This window comes from Arachis ipaensis, chromosome B10, assembly GCF_059453495.1.
Source record: "Arachis ipaensis isolate K30076 ecotype BB chromosome B10, ASM5945349v1, whole genome shotgun sequence".
NCBI lineage: Eukaryota > Viridiplantae > Streptophyta > Magnoliopsida > Fabales > Fabaceae > Arachis > Arachis ipaensis.
This window is the reverse complement of record NC_142435.1, coordinates 144524707-144544665: the sequence shown is the minus strand read 5'-3', so window position 1 is coordinate 144544665 and position 19959 is coordinate 144524707. Positions and strand designations below refer to the sequence as shown.

Below are 19959 nucleotides of genomic sequence, written 5' to 3'. Positions count from 1 at the left end.
ATTAAATCTGTAAGGCCATAAAGCTTGTAACACTGCTGTTCTGTGAAAGTACACTGTCACACCTGAACACCTTCCTATATATATATATATATATATATATATATAAGCCATCATTTTACTATTAACATTAATTAAGATTACCAAATCAAGTTGGCATAGATCGATGAGAGTCTGTGTTCTTTAACCATTTTTTCCAGGTTCAATATTCACTGGAGGATAGGAATGGAGCTTACTTTGGGAGGATCGTCCACCACTTTGTCTCTCCAGTATCCGAGGAATTAGTCATTAGACTTCCAGGCTTATGGACATGAAGTTTTATCAATTTGAATTTTTACCCGTAATAATATTACGGTGATATAAATTTTTTAAAACTACGATATACTTTATTCTGACAGTATAGATTATGCATGGTACAAAAGATTTATAAAATCAAACTACTTTTATAAAAAAAATGTCATAGGTTGACAAAAGTTTTTGGCTAAGAAGACTAAGGTATCTGTAGATAAAAAATCAAATAATAAGATTTTTAGTTATTATTTTATATGAAAAAGTTTAATTTTTTATTAATAATTAATTTTAACATTAGTTATCTAAAATTTAAAACAATTTAACGTGTATATTTTTACATTTAATTAGGTGTTAATTATAATTAATTTTATACTTGTTATTGAAAAATAATATTGTTTCTCTCTGTGTATATAAAAATATAATTAGATATTAGTATAAAAAAATTATACTGATAGTTATAAAATTAACACAAAATTAATTTTTTTAAAATAATTGAATCTTGATTCTAACTTTTAATTATAATATTAGTATTCTCTCCAAATTATATGTAATAAATATTTGAAAGAAGAGAAATAAAAATATAGATTAGAAAGATAAGCGGTAAAAATTTAAAACTAAATAAAAAACTAAAAAACTATGTATATAATAACAATAATAATATTTTTTATTTAAATTATATTATTTTGTTAATTTTATTTTCTGTAGAAGAGAAAGATAGAAAAACAGAGAATGAGAGAAAAGAGAGAGAAAGATAAAGATGAAAAATGAGAATGAGAGTGAGAGTTTGTTAATTTTGGAAGAAAAAATTTTATTTTTATTTGTAAAAAATATCGGATGACATATTTTGATTTGTCAAATTACTAATATAAAATATAAATTATATATAGAGTAAAAATAGTAGATAGAAATAGAAAAATGGAGAGAGGTAAATGGAGAGAATTTAGAAAAGGCGTTTATTAATTTTAAAAAAAAATATTTTTTCTCAATTTTAATAAAAGTGTGTCATGTGACACATTTGATTATTAAATTAGATAGTAATATATGATACATAATATAGGTATATTTCAATTTCAATTTTAATATTTCAATTTTAACTTTAATGTAATTAAAGAATATCATACTGTATATTTTGATTGTCAAATTAGTCATTAGTCATTGATATTAATAATGATATATAAAATAGATAGAGTGGTTGAAGGAATGAGAGAAATAGATATCAGAAGGAAGAAGGATGAGGGGAGATCTCTTTAATTTTGGAGGAAAAGATTTAATTTCAATTGCAATGAGGGAGTGACATGTGGCATATTTTAGTTGTAAAATTAGGGAAATAGACCCTCTCCATTTTTTTAACACTTGAGAGAATAAAGTGTGATCTCTCACCTTTAATTCTATAAGTGGGACCAAAAATAAATAGGAGAGAGAGAGAGCAATGAAGGGTGAGATTAAACACTGGACACCATATAATTTTTTCCACTGGAGAGTATCCACTCCCCTAAGGAGGAGGGAAGAATTCTTTAATTTTGGAGGGAAATGTTTAATTTCAATTATAATGAGAGAGTGACATGTAGCACATTTTGGTTGTAAAATTAGTAAGGAGGAAAGGAAAATTCTTTAATTTTGGAGGAAAAAATTTGATTCTAATTGTAATGAGAAAGTGACATGTGGCATATTTTTGTTGTAAAATTAGAGATATATAATAGATATGACACATAATATAGGTATATTCCAATTTCAATTTTAATTTTAATGCAATTAAAGAAGGTCATGTTACACATTTTGATTGTCAAATTAGTAGTTAGTCATTGATATTGATAATAATATATAAAATAGATAGAGTGGTTGAAGGAGTGAAAGAAATAGAGAAAGGAAGAGGGAGGAGTGGAGAACTCTTTAATTTTGGAGAAAAATATTGATTTCAATTGCAATAAGAGAGTAACATGTGATATATTTTGGTTGTAAAATTAGTAAAGAGGAGGGAAAAATTCTTTAATTTTATAAAAAAAGATTTAATTTCAATTATAATGAGAGAGTGACATGTGACATATTTTAATTGTAAAATTAGTAAAAAAAAAAAAATTAATTTAAAAAAAATTAATTTTAATTATAATAAAAAATAATATATAACATATTTTACTTCTAAAATTAAAAATATATAATAAATAATAGATATGCTTACCCTTGAAGATAACATTTCAAATATCAAAATTAAGCAAATATGGTATCCTTGTATGTCGTGATATTCCGGATGATCCACTGCCGTAACAATAAGTCAATAAGTAACCAAACTACATATTATTTATTTCTTCTGTTTTAAAATAGTTGTCGTTTATTTGACATTTTTAATATATTGAAAAATAATATATTTAGAGTAATTTTATATTTAAATAGATTAATTTTTAATAAATAAAAAAGTCAACAATAATATAATGCTTTTGTCCATTCGTGTAACTTAAAGTGAGATTCCTTTATAACTCCAAGTCTCAATCATGTAATTTGCCTTTAGCGTAGCAGAAACAACACAGTTCATGCCCTTGTAAGGCAGCCATGTGGATGGAGAAAAATACATGAATGCTATTCTATTAGCCACCTACTCTAGTTGAAGATGATAAAAACACCTTTCTATAAAGATATTTATTTTAAAAAATAAAAATAATATTTTTATAACATACTAAAATTAAATTTTATAATTTATTATTCAATAATTAAAAATAAATATCTTTTCATAAAAATAATTATATAATCTTTATTAAAGTATTTAACTTTGTTTTAATATTTTTTTTATACGAATGAATGTGATTTTAATTAAAGAACTTGTGCGTGTATTGTATTGAACATAGAAAGGAAAGCTTAATTAATTAAGAATTTAAGCGGCAGTCGCTGCAAATGCTAATACGTTTTAAAAAAAAATTAAAAATACGTCGCTTGGTAGTTGTTACTAATAATAAAAAAATATATATTTTAAATTTTAAATCTGAATCATTGATATAAAATAATATAATAAATAAAGAGTTAATTATTTATTTAATTAATAAAAAGTGTAATATTCTTTATCTTTTTAAGGATTATTCCATTTAAAGAATATATAATGAAATAATTTATTTAATTAATAAAGAGTGTAATATTCTTTATTTGTCTAAGTATTATTATTCCATTTAAAGAATATATAATGAAAATTTTGAGGATAACATTGAAAAAATTTTGAGAAATATTCCCTAAAAATGTTAATAAGTTTCCTTCCTCATGTTCTTAACATTCCCACCAATAATTTAAACAAATAAACAATTAACAATTAACAATTAAATTAGTTATTTTTTTTATTAAAGATAGGAGATTCAAACTCGCAACCTCTTAGTTAAATATGGGGAGACCATGTCATTTGAACTATTACTCATTTGAACTATTACTCATTGACTTAAATAAGTTATTGGTATAAGATATATGTGGAAGAAAATAGTATAAAAATAACAAAATATTGAAGAAAATAGTATAAAATGTTGGAAAAGAGTATACTAGTGGCGTTGGTGAGTTACTTGCATGTTACAGGGTTTGTCAAAGTGAGGGAAAAGTTATTGGTAGCTGAGAAATCAAAGATGAGAGGGTCGCACACACTCTCCCAAAAATGATACCTTGACTTGATAATACCATTCTTGAACCTCACCCATCCCGACAACCTCAGACCAAATCGAACATCCCCACGTGACCTGTCATCCCAAATTCTCAGTATCTCCTCCTTCCCAAGAAACACGTCCTTCGCCGCGAACCCAAGGCCCACGGCATTCTGGGCCCGCGAGCCCTGTACAAAGGGCTTGTAGTGTTTGGAGTCCAGAATCCCGAACTTGCCGTACGTTATGGCGGCGGAAATAGCGTCGTAATGGATAGTGAACTTGTTGTTAGGGTTCTTGACGACGCACATGACGTCCCACTTGGCCGTGAGGCCGTAGCGGCTGGTTCTTAAGGTACCGGAGCCTGAGACCACTAGAATTTCAGGGTAACGTTGCTTGAAGACGAGCTTGACGGTGAAAGAAATGATAGCCATGAGGGCGAAGGCCGCTACCATGGCTACCAGGAAGCGCCAGAGGAAGGTGGAGAAGAAGGAGCGCTGCTGCGGAGGGTCGTGGACGGCGTAGGGTTTGCCGTGCGCAAGGGTTTCCATGGAGAGAAAAAGTTACACAAGTCTCTGTGTGTACTTATGAGTTATCAAAGGCTGCCTTCATTTTAATCCTCATGTTCATTTTCAACTTCCGAGTGTGGACATTTTATATTCTCTTCCGTGAATTTAACATTATTCAATTAAATAATAATTTATAGTTATTAACTTCACATATAAATAATTGTTTATGAATCTTCACTTTTTAATAATTAAATTATTTTTTTTAATAATTTCAATAATTTTTTAATTATTAAGAATTTATTCTGTAAAAATATGAAAAAATGAGATGTTAATTTTTAAATTTAAAATTTATTCATCTCAACTTATTTTTAGGTTTTGATAAAATTATTAATAATTTTTAATAGTTCTATGAAATAATTTATTTATTAATATTAATTGTTGTATATATTAATAGTAGTATAATTTTTTAATTTAATATTAAAATAATATACATTAATATCAAAAAATTAACTCACATATAATTATTTTCATATAGAGTTGATAATAAAAAATTATTAAATAATTTAACATATAATATAACTATACTATATATATACCAAAATCAACTATTAATATAAAATATATATTAAAATATAAAATACACATTAAAAATCAATTAAACTTAATATTTATCTATATATAAATATATAATAACTTATTTTAGTGTACAAATAATATTATTATTTAATATGTTTAATTAAATTATCATAATTTTCAATTATCATCATATAAAAAAAATTATATGTAAATTTTTATCTAATAAAAAATACATTATGTAGTAACTAGATCTTAGTATTTACGCATTTAATTTAACATACATATCCATTCTAAACATTTCTAAACCTAAAAGTAAAGAAATTATTAAAGCAAATAAGTGATGAGAAATAATATCCACAGCAATCAAATAGTAATAAACAAACAACACCATTTAAACACTATAAAGTTTTAGGAGCAACATGGGTGAGTTGAGCTCCCTTATTAGGTTGCCATGGTTTGAGGAGAAAGAGGAGGAGGAAGATGATGAGAATAATAAGGATAATGGCACAGCATGTCCATTTGCGGGTACTCTTCTGGGTCTTCACCGCCACCTCCACCTGCCGAGTACCGCTCTCCACGAAGGAGTTAGCTTTTGTGACAAAGCTTTCGATGTCATTAAGTCGTTCCCCTTGAGATTGCACCAACACTGCCATGTCCAAGAACACTTGCTGCAACTCCATCAGCCTCCTCTCTATCTCTTTCACTGCATCGTGCCTCTCCTCTATCTCCTTCAATGTCTCCACTATTCTTCCCCTTCCATGTTCTTCTATGGCTTTTTGTACAAGTGACTCACTCTCACCTGCATTATTAGTTTATTACTCAAAACACAATTATGGTTTGTTGCTATGTGCTGAATCATGAAAAGCTCTGAACTTAGTGGCTTGAATGCATGCATCTTTTATACTCCTCTCAATCACACTTGCAACTTGCAGGTAATTTTTTATATGTAATATTATAAGGAAAAGTCTAGGGCAGCACCTTTTCTAAATTCTGGCAAGTCAAGAAAAAGTGAGCTATTAGATGAAATCTCACACCAATTTCACACCAATAAAATCATCATTGATGACTACAAATAACAAAAGTTGCTGGCTCCTAGCACTCCTTTTATTATAAATATCTACTAATAAAATAGAAAATAATAAAAATTATATAAGAAGCCAATTTTTTTATAGTGATAAGAATGAAAAATTGACTAATATTAACTCAAATGTAAAAAAATGTGTTAGTCAATTAACTAACTAAAATTTATAATAAAAATTTAAATGATTATAGAAAAAATTAAAAAATAAAATAAATATTTATCGGCTTTTACTGATATAAAATTACTAAAGTAATTAATTTTTTTCATAAATTTTAATGTAAAGTGCGTAGACTAAATTAAAAAAAAATATGTGTATAAATTAATGAATAAGTGAATAACAGTAGTGTAGGTGAAACATAACTATAAGATATCAATCAATGTAACGGTGGCAAAAAATATTATTTTGTGATCCAAAACCAAAAAGAGCTTTAAAAAGCAGAGCGTTGCCACAAACAATTAAGCATTCTGTACCCGTGGAGATCAATATCTCAACGGTCTTCTCATCGGGTTTCTCGCCGGTAATAGTGAAATACCGGCGCTGTACTGTGTCCCGATACTCTGCCGAGATCTGGTTCCTGAGCCCATTGAAGGCGTCCATGAAGTTCTTCAGCTTCATCTTCAGCCCATGCACGACGGACATCCGTGTGCGGTCGGAGGAGGAGCCAGGCCCACAGGTGGGGACGCGGCGGGAGGAGGCGTTGGAACTTTCGAGGGTCTCCAGCTTGAGCTTGATGAACTTGGCTTTCTTGAGGGCAAGTGCCACGTCAGCGTCCATACGTGAACGGAGGTCCTTCACGGCGGTGGCGTCGTAAAGGGTTTTGCTCTCTTCGTTGAGGCTTTTGAGGCTCTGGAAAATGTTCTCTAGATTCTTCATTTCATCTTTCGTCGCCTCCACGTCGGCGAAGAATTGGTCTAGGGTGGCTCCCGCCGCGCCAGGGTTGATTTCGATGACATGGTCGTCCGGCGAGCCATTGCGTGAGACGAAGGATTTGCTAGCCAAAAGGTCATTCATGTTTTCTTTATTCTAATAAGCGGAAAATATTAGTTAATAAGAAGATTTAATGTTTTATGAAATGGATTAACCTAATGTTGTTAGTGTTAATAATGTGGACATATATACTTAGTGGTGCTTGCATGAATAGTCTGTTTATGAATGCAAGTTTGCTTTTGTTTTAGTAGTTACGGTTTAGTGGGAGGGATTATGCTTGTCTATATCAATTTTTCAACCATGTTTGGTTTTTTTGGAAACAAGAAAAATAAAAACTTAACAGATCAATCCAATCCGTTTGGGAAAATTTTCACAGCGCGTTTCAGTTAATTTACGATAAATCTTTAAAGAACTTAGTCGCTTTTTATTTTTATTATGGAGAAGGGTTTGGAGTAGCACGGGTTTATGGAGAGAGTGTGTGCTTTACAACAGTGTGGAATCAGGTAAGAACAGATCGGACCGTCCGAATTCTCCATTACAAATCGGACGGTCCGTATTGCTACCACAGATCGCAGGGTCCGATCTGCTCCCTCCTCCCCCTCAAAATAATCTTATAATAATCAAATCGGACCCTACGAATTGTTTTTTCAATTTATTAAAAAAAAAAAAACAAAACGGACAGTCCGAATTGCACCATCTAAAATTTAAATTTTTGCTCCTTGCAAATCGGACCATCCGATTTGCACCATATATTTTATTCTTCAGCAATTCGGACCATCCGAATTGCTCCTGCCTAATGTCCCAAAAAGCTGCCCCCAGACTGTGGTTAAGCACCCCAATACCCCATAATAGATGACTACACACTCATTAGTTCCATATCCATAAAAATCAGTCGAACTTAGTTGGTAAGTAAAATAAATCAAACTAAAGACACCAAAAAAAAAAAAATCAAACTAAAATATGGACGTTGTTGGGGTTGCACAAAAAGTTATGTTTCTGAATAAACTGTATCAGTTTTTTTTTTTTTTTTTTGCGTTCACAAATAGACTCTCAACACTAGAAGCGGGTTGAGTTGAAGGATTTTTTTTTTTTACATTAGAATAAAATGTAATTAATATAAATGTAATTACGTACTTATACATCTTCAGCAAGTAGAAATTTTTAATTCATCCATTTAGCATTACGATAATTATTGAATAGTATACACTATGCACAATTAAAAATGTCATTGCTATAGAGTCGTAGAAATTAAGGATGATAGATAATAGTGGGGTAGGATAATACTTTAATAATATCAATAACATTTTAACGTTAAGATATTTTTATCACCCGGTGTGCATTTTTTACGAATACAAAATAAATTTAATTTCTTTTGGGATAATTTTGTCAGTGTCTCAGTCTTTTGTAACTAAAAATGGTAATGTACTCTCTTCATACTCATTATTGTTTGGACAAAAAGAACGTGTTGCACCTTTTCCTCTGAATCTTTACATCCTTCCTTGTTCCTATTGACGCTTAATAATACAGGGAAGTGTACCTTTTTTTTATATATATACAGCCACCGTTAAAAATGAGATCTAAAATTCTAGCAAATGGTAAATGGACAACTAAAATTTACCAGCTTCTCAACTGGATTGGAGCACAGTAATATAATATTTATACCCCTGGCACTTGCCTGATTGCTGTTTCGTTTCATCACCACCTCCGTGACCTTTGGATGAAAGTTTCCAATTCAAAACATAACTGGACAAATCATACGTACCAGGAGAGAATACACAGATCTGAAGAGGGGTTTCCACAGAGGACATAGGCTCAAGGTGTAGATTGGTAGAGCTTGATCCAGACCAAATATATGGTGAGACACTGTCCAACGATAGTGCCTTCTTGAGTTGGGTTTCAAAAGCATTTGATGTGACTTTGGGCTCACTCGTTGGTGTCGTTGGTGTGACATCATGCCAACCTGCTTGGATATCCGAAGTGGGTGATTGAACCACACCACCACTGCCTGCAGAATCTAAAGTGTCAATGCGCACGATAGCAGTAGCATGAGACGAATTGTAAAGATGCATCTTCAGGTTTATTTCGCAAAAGGACGCAGAGAAATCATGTTGCAACGTTCGAGGTCCATCCACTAGCCATGAAATAGGGCCGGTGCTAGCAGTACTGTCATCAGGAGATAGGGGGGAAAAAGATTAACATAAACCCCGCCAATACACACACACATATGAATAGGGAAAAAATGCATTGTAAAAATCAAAATCAGAAGCATCATGTTTGAAATGAAACATGCCTGAAGTGACACGCATGGTGAGACATAACACAAGGAGGATCAGAAAGCCCACTATTGTGGTCACTCTTCAGTGACCGGGAGATCAATACAAAATCAACAGTATTTAAGTCACCCTGATCCTACAAACAGGTGAAGTTCTTATAAGATAGAATTATTGAACAGTGTAAGATTTCGCAATACTGAATCCTAAATGATATGGTGACATAAAATTCCAATAACAATAAAATACACAGCATAGTGGACACTAAAATAAATGTCTACCTCGTGTGGAAATTCCTGCTGCAATCTTTCAAAATGGTGGAAATTGATCAAAGGTGCATTATTTATATTGAAAACTAAATTGTCACTGCTTTGGGGAACCAGACTTAAATCACTTCTGACATGCATGGCAGGTTCATTGGCCTCAGATGTTAATAATCTTGAATTCTGATGGCAAACAATAACTTAATACAGTCAACAATAATCATATTGTGCGTGTCATACACACTAAGTAGCCAGCATATCTCAAACAAAATAAATAAATAGTGGGTATACAATAGATTGATACTAAATGGTTTATCAGATAAAAGCGGGCCAAGAAAACATTCAAGCTCGAATATGAAAACATTAGAGTATTTCATAATATTATCATGCACCCATCCTTCAATGCTTCTTATCGATCATTCTTTTTTATTTCAATAAAGCATTTCATACTGCAACATTTAGTTTCAAGCAAGTACCGCACCTCTACTTGGACTTAGTTACCTGTATTATGTATGTCACCATCAGTAACTAAACATATTTTCGTTCACTAAGTAATTAATATCTATCTTTACAGCCCAATAACCATTCAAATGAAACATGTCTGCCTTGGTGGGAAAATATTACAAAATAAAACATATCATAAATGAGAACTCAAACCTTTAGCGTGAAAAAGCATGATATTGCTTGACCAGCCATCAATGATTGCAAAGGAAAAATAGTATCAGGAGGTTGAAGTAAAGAAATTTCCCAGTGCTTCCCAACAGAGGACAACTGGTAAACTTGGAAACTTTCTGAGCTTGTCTTGTTAACAACATCCAATCGAACAAGGAATTCTTGCATTCTCATCCGAGAAGGACTGATTTGAAATGAGACATCCAACGATGGTAATATCTGTGATTAACAAATTTTGGCAGTTCAGAATACATTAGGTCTAAAAATGGTATATCTGAAATAGAGCTATTTAACATAACTGGATTTGGTTATTCGTACAGTGCTAAGAATATTGAGAATGTATAAATGACCAAATTTTTTAGCAGACATGTAACCAACAACCCCAGTTTCACTCTCCTCCTTTGCAAAAAGGAGAGCATACTTGGTTAGTTGGTTTCCTTGTTTTTCCTTATGTTGGCTACAAAACAGTTGACCATATAGCATAACCCAAGAATGTTATATAAACAAATTTCTATACTAACCTGCACATTGTAATGCAAACGAAGAGTGCGATATCTGATGACACTTGATATATCTCCGATCTCATAATATATGCTCATGCAAAGAGAAATGTCTCCTGGAAAAGCAGCCCTAAACCAGAGAGGCCACAAGAAGGGTTTTTCACCTTGTATTGAAGTGTCCTGATATGAAGTGAATACATGTGACCGAGTTGAATGATGCTAATTCAAAAGTGCAACTATATAGCGTGCATGTAAAAGATTCAATACTGACCTCTGGAAACATAAAAACAGTGTCTGACATGATACCAGGATTAGCTTGTGCATCATTATTCACTGAATCTATTTTCTTTGTTAAGCAAGCAGGAAATTCTGACTTTATATGTTCTGGATTCCCAATCGTTAAAAATCTAGGATGACTTATCTTCATCTTCAGATTCTGCCAAAACCCCAAATGAATAAAACATGTAGAAAAATAGCATGTGAGAAAGAGCAGGGAAAGTATAAAGCTAACTCTGCAATCAAGTCACATCATTCGTCCACTGAAATTGTAAGCAAGAATAATAGGTACAATATAAATAACCCCGCAACAAAAAATTACAGCACACTAATCAGTAACAGTTGCCTCTTCCAAAGGTAAATCACAATAGCCAAATGAGTTGATATGCAAATCCAGGATGCAGTACCTTAACAGGAAAATCTGATGGGTTATGCAACTCTAATACAAGTTGCCGTAAATCTCCAGCATATGCCTTTCCAGGTAAATGGCGAACAGAACCCTGAAGCTTGGGAATGCTCTGGGATTTTAAGAGAGAAACAAAGCTGGTTCAGTCTAAATGTAAAGACTACAAGAAGATAGAACAGGAGGATTCAACATTAAATTGGAAAAAATTCAATAGTGAAAAAGGATAGGACAACAGCATGTACCTTAATCACCATAAATTTAAACATGTTGTTAGGTGAGTAATTTGATTTCCTTCTTCCTTTCACAATATTCTTCTTGGGATGGCTTGACTCAAAATTGTGAAAGCCAATGATAGTACCAGACAGTTTCCACCTAACACCAAGAATTGAAAGAGTACCTTCTACACTGGGAGTAACTGATAGTTGAACCTGGAAAACAGGTTTTTGAAAAATATCAATTTTACAAACTTCGCAACTTAAGATATGAAAATATATTTAAGGAAAATTAAGGGGGAAAAGAAGAAACATTCAAAAATAATATTGAGCAACCGGATACATTTACCTTTCATGAACTACATATGGAATGTCATTTATGTGTAAATTAAATTAAAATATCTAAGATGTAACATCATTTGTGGAATTAAATTAAAAGATCTATGATGAAATATCATCTTACTTTGATGATTTTAGTTTATTTTGTTCTATTCAAAACCCCAAAATAGCCAAACGGCTCACAATTGGCTCCCATACCTGCTTCACAGGCCAGCAGAGTGTACACATGATTGTACAACATTAACCTCCAGGACCTCAAAAACCAGATATGCAAAAGTTCTCAAATCCAATTACAAACCCAATAACCAAAATCATTTAAAAATCAAAATGTATATAAAGATAAAGTAAATAGGACAAAGCAAGACATTTGCCAGCTATGCTAGCAAATTTAGAACTCAGGAAATATGCATCAAGCAATAATGCTTTGCTGAAATTTTCTTTTAGAAGGAAAACAAGTCATTAATTGAAACTTGAAAGTATCTTTTCTTTATTCAAAATGCAAATGGGAACCATGCATTGTTAAAAGTTATAATACAAATGAATGTGGATGAGCTTTCCGTCCAGGAAATTGTGGCCTGCTGATTAGGCGAAACATTCTTCCTCCCTTGTTAAATTGCTTTTTCTATTTAAAAAAAATAAAAAAGGCAACCTTGCTAACAACTTCCAGACAAATGATCATGAGAAAATATGTTGTGCACAAAATTATGAGGTAATCTAGAATTTTTGACATTGCAGTTCAATTTGGATATATCTAGTCAAAATTAAGAAGATGCCGAGATTCATGATTATCCACAATGCCGCTCAATTTGCATATTTTTAGTCACAAGATCTCTTCTACAGAATTGCAACTGTAAATTGTGGTGATGATACATAAAAAGAATAACTTGATTGATACTAAATGCTAGAAACGCACCATGGTTGTTTCACCACCTCCTAGTGAGAAATCAACCTCTGATACCGAAAATGAGGTGTTATCTGAACTCATTTCCCTGAAGTGATCAATCTCATTATTTTTCTCCATGTTTGACTGGTTTTCATCTGTAATATCCATGATAAACAATAATCAATATGAAAAAAAAAAAAAGAATAATAGGACAAGTAGGACCCTGAAGAATTTTTCAATTGACTTAGATCTTGAAAGAAAATTAAGTACCAAATAAGTTCCCAAAAAAATGGTCATATACTTATAGGTCCATGAAGGGGAGAAAAAAAAGTATCAAACTAAACTCTTGAAGAATTTAAATGCTAGACTTATAGGTCCCCAACAAATTGCAACACTGGACACAATTCATATTAATATTCCATATCGTTCCGTTAAGGAACGCTAATTCTACCATTGCAATTCTTCAGGGTCCTTTTTTCCCTCAAGGACCTATATAAGTCCATCGCAAAATTTTCTCAAGACAGTATTTTTTTTTTTTCCTTATGGATCTACAACTCCATCACAAAAATTTTCGGAGACCTATTAGTCTTACTACTCGCGGCCACGGGGGAAGCACAACGTTGAATATAAATGAATATTTTTTAGAAAACGAAGAAAGAAACGAAAAAACAAAGGAAGGAGAAATAGACAGAAACTCTAGCTTGCCTGATCTAGCTTCATCAGTACTACCAGAATGCTTGCAAATGAGTGCAACACCAGATATAGGAATCGGGATTTGCAGAGGGTTTTTGAATTCAATATTCACCTTCACAGCCTCTACAGATGGGTGGTGTGGATAAACATTGCACCAACAGCAGACAAGGTAAACATAGTAAGTGTCTTATTCGAAATCTTTACTGATTCTGACACACACACAGAAGGATATGGACATATCAAAATATCTTTCATCCACTTTTCATAAATATCATGTTACAAAATACTTTGTCAAGGAAGTCCCAAGGTCATCTAAATCTCTACCAATTAATTTCCAGTAAAAGCTCCTCAGTTATAAATTAATATGTACAGTTCCCAAAATGAATTCCATGAATGACTTTGTTAAAATCTGTCCCTATTGTTCCACACCAGAAAATATTATTTCTTGTTTCCAAAAGTCCTGATTGAAGAATATATGGAATATTCTTTCTTTTTTTTATCCGAACAAAAACGAAAATACATTCAACACCAATACAAAAGATAAATTGATAAAAAAAAAATTCAATTATCAACTTTTGATGAAATTTTACATACCTCCTGCAATACAAACATTTGATTGACTATTCTTTTTTGGGATTAGCTTTGATTGCAATTCCAACCAATTAGACTTAGCAGCGGAGAATGAAGGTAGCATTTCTTCCTCCAAAGAATTCCACAAGCCTTCTCTAATATTAGCCTGAAAATTTAGATACTTCAAACTATGAGGCTACAGCCATAAACATTCTAAACCTATGTGCAATATAATAACAAAACATGCTTCCCGTGACATCTGAAATACAAACACATATATTAAGGCTTTAGGCTATATATTCTACAATATACAACTATGATAGCCAAATTTTATCATGTAGTTATTAAGAGGTTCATATCATTGATAAAGGCATGTGAATTGCTTTATCATATTATATCTTGACCCAAGTGCCCATGACAATTCAAGGTGTTTTACATGCATTATAGGTCAATTACATATTTAGAGTGACAGACCTCTCAAAAGGTGTAACAGACTTGATTGAGTGAGAGTGAAAAATCTTTTAAGATGATATATAAGATGCTAAACAAACAGACACACACATTCAACAAAATATTATAATATTTAAAATAATCAGTTAACTGAACAGTAAAAAAGCCTGGTTAAATTGGGTCCCAAACATGTTTTAGAAATTAAAATGCAATGTGTGTGTGTCAGAGAGAGAGAGAGAGAGAGAGAGAGAGAGAGTGCACTGGATTAGAGTCAACTTACAGCTGAAGGAGATCCAAAAGTTCGGTAATCTTCAAAGATGACCTTGATTGAAGAAATGTTGATTACTGGCAATTGAAGTTTTGTTACCTCAAATGTCCGGCCTGTTTTCTGTGATATACAAGAGAATTAGAAAATAAAGACAGCTGTCAAACCAATTAGCTTCTGTCCAACTCTGTCAACAGACATATAGCAAAATAAAATTTCAAGTGTCCTACAAAGCACACTACTTCAGGAATTACATTAAATCAAACTATTGGCAGTTCAGTATTTTAACAATCAGGTTCTAAGCATGAGATCTGAAAAGGAAATAGAGTCACTATCACCTTCACAGTTTGAAGAAAGTCACTAAGGAATAATTCCTGTGTTGCCTTGGACTGGTGACTGCAGGCCAAGATTTCCATCATATGCTTGACAGCCACATCATACATCCCAAGTGAAGCATACCACCTATAACAATGAAAAGTAAGAAAGTTTAAAGAATCTAGATGCATACGTTCTACATTATTAAACAACCAGAATATGCTATTACTGAAGCAAGTCAAACTTACTGTCCTATATGAAAATGAACATGATCATTGATGTAGCTCCAAGTAGATCCTTTGAGAACAGAAAGAGCATTTCTATATGTTCGAATTGCATGTTTTATCTGAATATGTTAAGAAAGAGAATAAAATCAGCGTGAAAATCAATCTGTTAAATATGGGTAATTTAATTCTACATATTGTTGACAACCCAATACCTGATTACACTTTTTATACTGCTCACCAGAAAGCACCAGATGAAATCCATATTTACGCAACATGGAGGGTTTACACAACATGTAGCAATACGATGCTTGTTCAAGCATCACCGCAGAATGTAGGATATCCTACAACAAAGAATTTGTCAAGAGAAGAAAACAACATTTACAAATTACCCCTTTTTTTTCAAGGAACAAAAAAAGCACTACCTCACCACAAATGCGAAAATAAACAGTTGCTGCCTCTTTATACTGATCTCGTGCCTTCAACATTTCTATCCACCACAGACCACATCTTGTTGCATTTTGCTGACCCAATGATCCAAGTTTCTGCACATATTAAGTTTATTAATTAAAAAGATAATTAAACGGAATATAGTGAGCACCTTGTAGAAAAACTTATTACTTAATCCTTCTCATGTTCCAAAATAAACCATACGTACTACATATGTGCTAAAAGCATTTTCCATGCAATACTCTGCTTCCTTTCTAGATTGATCCAGCATGAAGTAGGTAAGTCCCATCATTTCCTGAAATATATTATCACCAGCAGCAGAAATTATTACTCTTTTTTTTTTTTTTTGGTGGTAGTTAGGGGGAGGGAAAAAAAAAGAAGAATCCAAGTTAATATACCTCCACCACTTCTTTATTGAAAATCCTAATCTAACTTAAACGGGTGTCACAACCATGGGACCATGCATCTGACGGTCCTCCAGACTTTGAATTGAAAAAAAATGAATTACCTGCACGCCAGCATACCGTTTCCAGGCTTTATCAATCTTGTAATCTGTGGAAATTAGGCGGTAATTTGACAATGCAAGCTCATAATCACGCAGCATGAAAGCGTAATCACCCAAAACTCTAATCTGTGACTCAATGGAGCTATAATTATACCTTCAACAATGAAAACAAAAGCCTTATTAGAAAAATGCACAACATCACGTGAAACATAGATAGCATACATCTATATTCTATCACAAAGATAATTATATTTTCTTATACATATATACACACAGACATGCATAACATTACAGTTTTTAAAAATAAATAAAAAAGAAGAAGAAACATCTATAACATATTAACATACATGGGACCATTGGGAGAATCTGCACCATCTTCTTTCCCTTTTCTCCACCACAAATTTTTTATTTGATTTCTAAAACCTTTCCTTGTTGCAGAAACCTAAAAAAAAAAGAAGCATTACAGAAACAAATTTCAAAGGAAGATCAGAATATGGATCGAAGTATTGGGGGCTGAAATAACGAATTCAATCCACCAACAAAAATAAAGAAGCTAAAACTAAATGACCTGTTGATTGAGTTCACGTATTTTTTGCTCCATGTTCGGGATGATGTACTTCGATGATAAATTTTGCATTAGATTCTTGATCTGTAAATGGGTCATAAAAATAGAGTTCAAAGTTTGTCTATTACTTAACCATAACTCCTCCATGGCAAATTTAATAATTGGTGCTTGTGGCAACTTACCTCATTGATATCATCGGTGTTAAGAAAGCAACCAAGACCTTGACTAAGTGATGCATCAGACATCTGTCACAAATTTCAGCAGACAATAGCCTAAGTTGCATGTTTTCGCATGATTGAAACCAAAATATCATATCATATTATATTATATTATATTTAACGTAGGTTCTAAAACACAAGAAAAAACAACAAAAGAATAAGGCTCACACAGTAACTAATGATTTTCTAATTTAATTTTTTCTAACAAAAAGGAAGAAGTTACAAGTTCTTCAAACAAACTTACATGTGAAGCCCAAAGATTCACTTGATGTTTGATAGGAGCATCTACTGAAGAATTAATGCAAAGCAACGAACAGTCACTTGTACCAAAAGTACTCCTCATTTCTGTGAAAATTTTACTTGCTCTGCTGAAGAAGATACATAAGGAACTCACACAAGTCTAACACTACAATACTACATCAACTAATAAAAATATTTAGCTGAAGAAAAAATGAAAAAACGAGGGATCGAAACACCTGAGCTGAGAAAGCATTAGTTTCTAGAAAATAACTGTCATGTTTGTTATATACTTTTGTTTTCACTAATTTTCATTTTCACTCTTAACTATCAGGGAATGAAACTAGTTTCAAGGTTCAAAATTACGAAAATACAAAATCTACATCAGTATTAAGCTCTGCCAAAACATGAAAAACATTCTCTGGCAAGAAAATAATCCTGTCCAGAGCAACCAAAGAATATTCCAACTATACTTTCAGGTTTCAATATCCACCACATAGACACCAATGAAAATGTCTACCCTTTTCCTAAAAACCATGTCACTCCAAGACATCTTAACAAAGACCAAAATATAGACCTCTTCAACATGCATCATGTATGAGATACAGCTTACAGAATGGCAAAACCAAAAATTAACAATGTAGTGTACATGCTAATTGCAACTGGTACTCGGTCATATATTTCTATGTGTATATAGCTTCTCAAATGCAATAATAATAAAAGAAAGTCCATACCTCTCTGCAGGGCCATCTTGATTATCATGTACTAGCACGTAATGCTTCAAAATATTTGGATCCATTGCACCACCATTGAGAAGAGACGGAAGCTTGTTGGAGTTATAAAGGTCAACAAATCGGTTAATAGGCCCTTCATCATTTGAAGAGACAGCTAGAATACCTGCAAGTAATTTTCAGGAGGGAAGACAAATTTGATGATATTGAACCGCAAATGACGCTTTGAAGAATTAAAGAAGGAAAACTAGGTATGAACTATTATATTAGTAAGAGACTAAGAAGAAGAAGAGTTCTAACTGTGTGTAAAATCTTACATGCCACAGGATGGTCAAAAGCTTCATGGTCTGAAAAGGAGGCCACGCGTACAAGCTCTTTATTAAGAAACTGAAACCAGGATGGTGTGTTTCTGTACTCAGAACCTAAAAGATTATTTGTTAATCAAACCAAATCTTAGACAACGAAAAAACTTCAACTAACTTGATGTCACACTAAAGGAAATTTTACAATTTATCCTACAACTGTAAGAAATTGAAGCCTCTCAGATCATCAGCATGCTCAATTTGAACATACCAAGCCTCAGGTTTGATCATACTGTATATCAGAACTCAAACAGTCAAGCAATTCACATAAAGTGGTATTTATACGACTTGTTGATGAAATTAATTTTCCATTTTAAAAACGTGGACAGGAAATAGAACTACAAAAAAGCATATTACCGCCTAAATTACTACAAATTCACAAAACTATAGTACGTATCAATTCATTTGTGTAGGATCGATGATTGCAGATAAAACGAATTACAGCCGAATACAAATTGTATACAGAGAATGTGACTTACTTGCAAGTTCATGATCAATATGTGGCACATCAGAAGCCAACTCAGAGAACACTTTCTCCCCTGCCTCCGTAATAACTTGTTTCAAACGCTCTTTAGCTACCTAGTAAAAGGCGAGGAAACGCAGAATGAGAGAAGCTCTGAAAACAACAAGAAACAAAGCCCTAAAGAAGCAAAAGCGGCATCGCGTACCTTCAAATCGGGCCTTCTGACATCAGAAGCGTAGAACAAACGCAATTTGAACTTGTGAAGGCGATAAGGCTGGTCACTAGCGGTCCTAACAGGCACTGCAAGAAGCGAAATGGAGCAATGCTGGTATCAGCAGAGAGAGAGAGAGAGAGAGAGAGAGAGATAGAGAGAATAATACCGTCGATGTTGTTGAAGGAGCAGAAAGGAGTGAGGAGATGGAGGAAGGAGAGGCCGTTCTTGAGGGAAGAGTCTTCGACGGAGGGAGTGGAGAGGACCATGACGACGGGAGTGATCTCTTCGAGGAGCATCTGGCCCAGCGGCGTGGTGGCCGGATCCATCATCATCTTCTTCAGATCGATCGGATCTCAGCCGTCAAATGGCGATTGGAAAACACAGCAGAGTAGCCAGGAGAAGGATTAAAAAAAACCCGGCTCGATTTGTCTTATAGCTCACGACGTCGCCTTTTGGGGGTTCTAACTTCTAACTTTCTACTCTCCCCTCACTCATGATTAAGTACTGCCACAATTTGGTGAAAAGTGAAATTAAGTAACACGTAAAACTTATTGTCTTATAACAGAAGAAAATATTAAAAATATAAAAACACCGTAAATGTACATTTTGTTCACGATATTTGTGGCTGGATCAAAATTTTATTTAAAAATTTATTATTGATCAATGAATTATTATATATATAAAGTAAAATTTAAACTGTTATTATTTATTTAAGTAGACTAATAAATTAATTATTAAATTAATTTAAATTATTTTTTCTTTTATATTTTATGCAAGAAACAAAGAACACGTTTACTCGTTACCAACAAATCTGAATGGCTCTCTTGGATCTAATATGGACAAAGATTAATTACGGTATATGAGGTATATCGATTATTTCAGGAATTAATAT

The 19959-nt window shown here is 32.6% G+C and overlaps 3 protein-coding genes across 6 annotated transcripts; all 3 read right to left on the bottom strand.

Annotated features, from left to right (window-relative positions):
* Positions 1-3814: 3814 nt before the first annotated feature.
* On the bottom strand, positions 3815-4441 carry LOC107621320 (uncharacterized). Its single transcript, XM_016323348.1, has one exon. The coding sequence runs from the start codon at positions 4439-4441 to the stop codon at positions 3815-3817; it is 627 nt and encodes a 208-aa protein (XP_016178834.1).
* A 932-nt stretch (positions 4442-5373) lies between these two features.
* Positions 5374-7068, bottom strand: LOC107621321 (syntaxin-125-like). The gene is made up of 2 exons (XM_088497714.1): positions 6528-7068; positions 5374-5774 (listed from the first exon to the last, which is right to left on the bottom strand). The coding sequence occupies exons 1-2, from the start codon at positions 7066-7068 to the stop codon at positions 5374-5376; spliced, it is 942 nt and encodes a 313-aa protein (XP_088353840.1).
* Positions 7069-8384: 1316 nt separating this feature from the next.
* LOC107622755 (Tetratricopeptide repeat (TPR)-like superfamily protein) lies at positions 8385-19590 on the bottom strand. 4 transcript variants are annotated; one of them, XM_088485092.1, is made up of 27 exons: positions 19234-19590; positions 19059-19153; positions 18870-18969; positions 18346-18450; positions 18032-18194; positions 17305-17428; positions 17025-17087; positions 16846-16926; positions 16625-16719; positions 16281-16431; positions 15981-16067; positions 15748-15867; positions 15538-15666; positions 15347-15444; positions 15122-15245; positions 14799-14906; positions 14093-14234; positions 13511-13621; positions 12836-12960; positions 11614-11799; positions 11373-11483; positions 10961-11125; positions 10711-10869; positions 10175-10408; positions 9536-9700; positions 9275-9393; positions 8385-9147 (listed from the first exon to the last, which is right to left on the bottom strand). In XM_088485092.1, the coding sequence occupies exons 1-27, from the start codon at positions 19397-19399 to the stop codon at positions 8610-8612; spliced, it is 3864 nt and encodes a 1287-aa protein (XP_088341218.1). In that variant the 5' UTR covers positions 19400-19590; the 3' UTR covers positions 8385-8609. The 4 variants fall into 4 exon arrangements, with proteins under 4 accessions (XP_088341218.1, XP_088341224.1, XP_088341221.1 ...); XM_088485098.1 differs by having other exon boundaries at positions 9275-9387; XM_088485095.1 differs by having other exon boundaries at positions 17305-17425.
* Between the last annotated feature and the right edge of the window lie 369 nt (positions 19591-19959).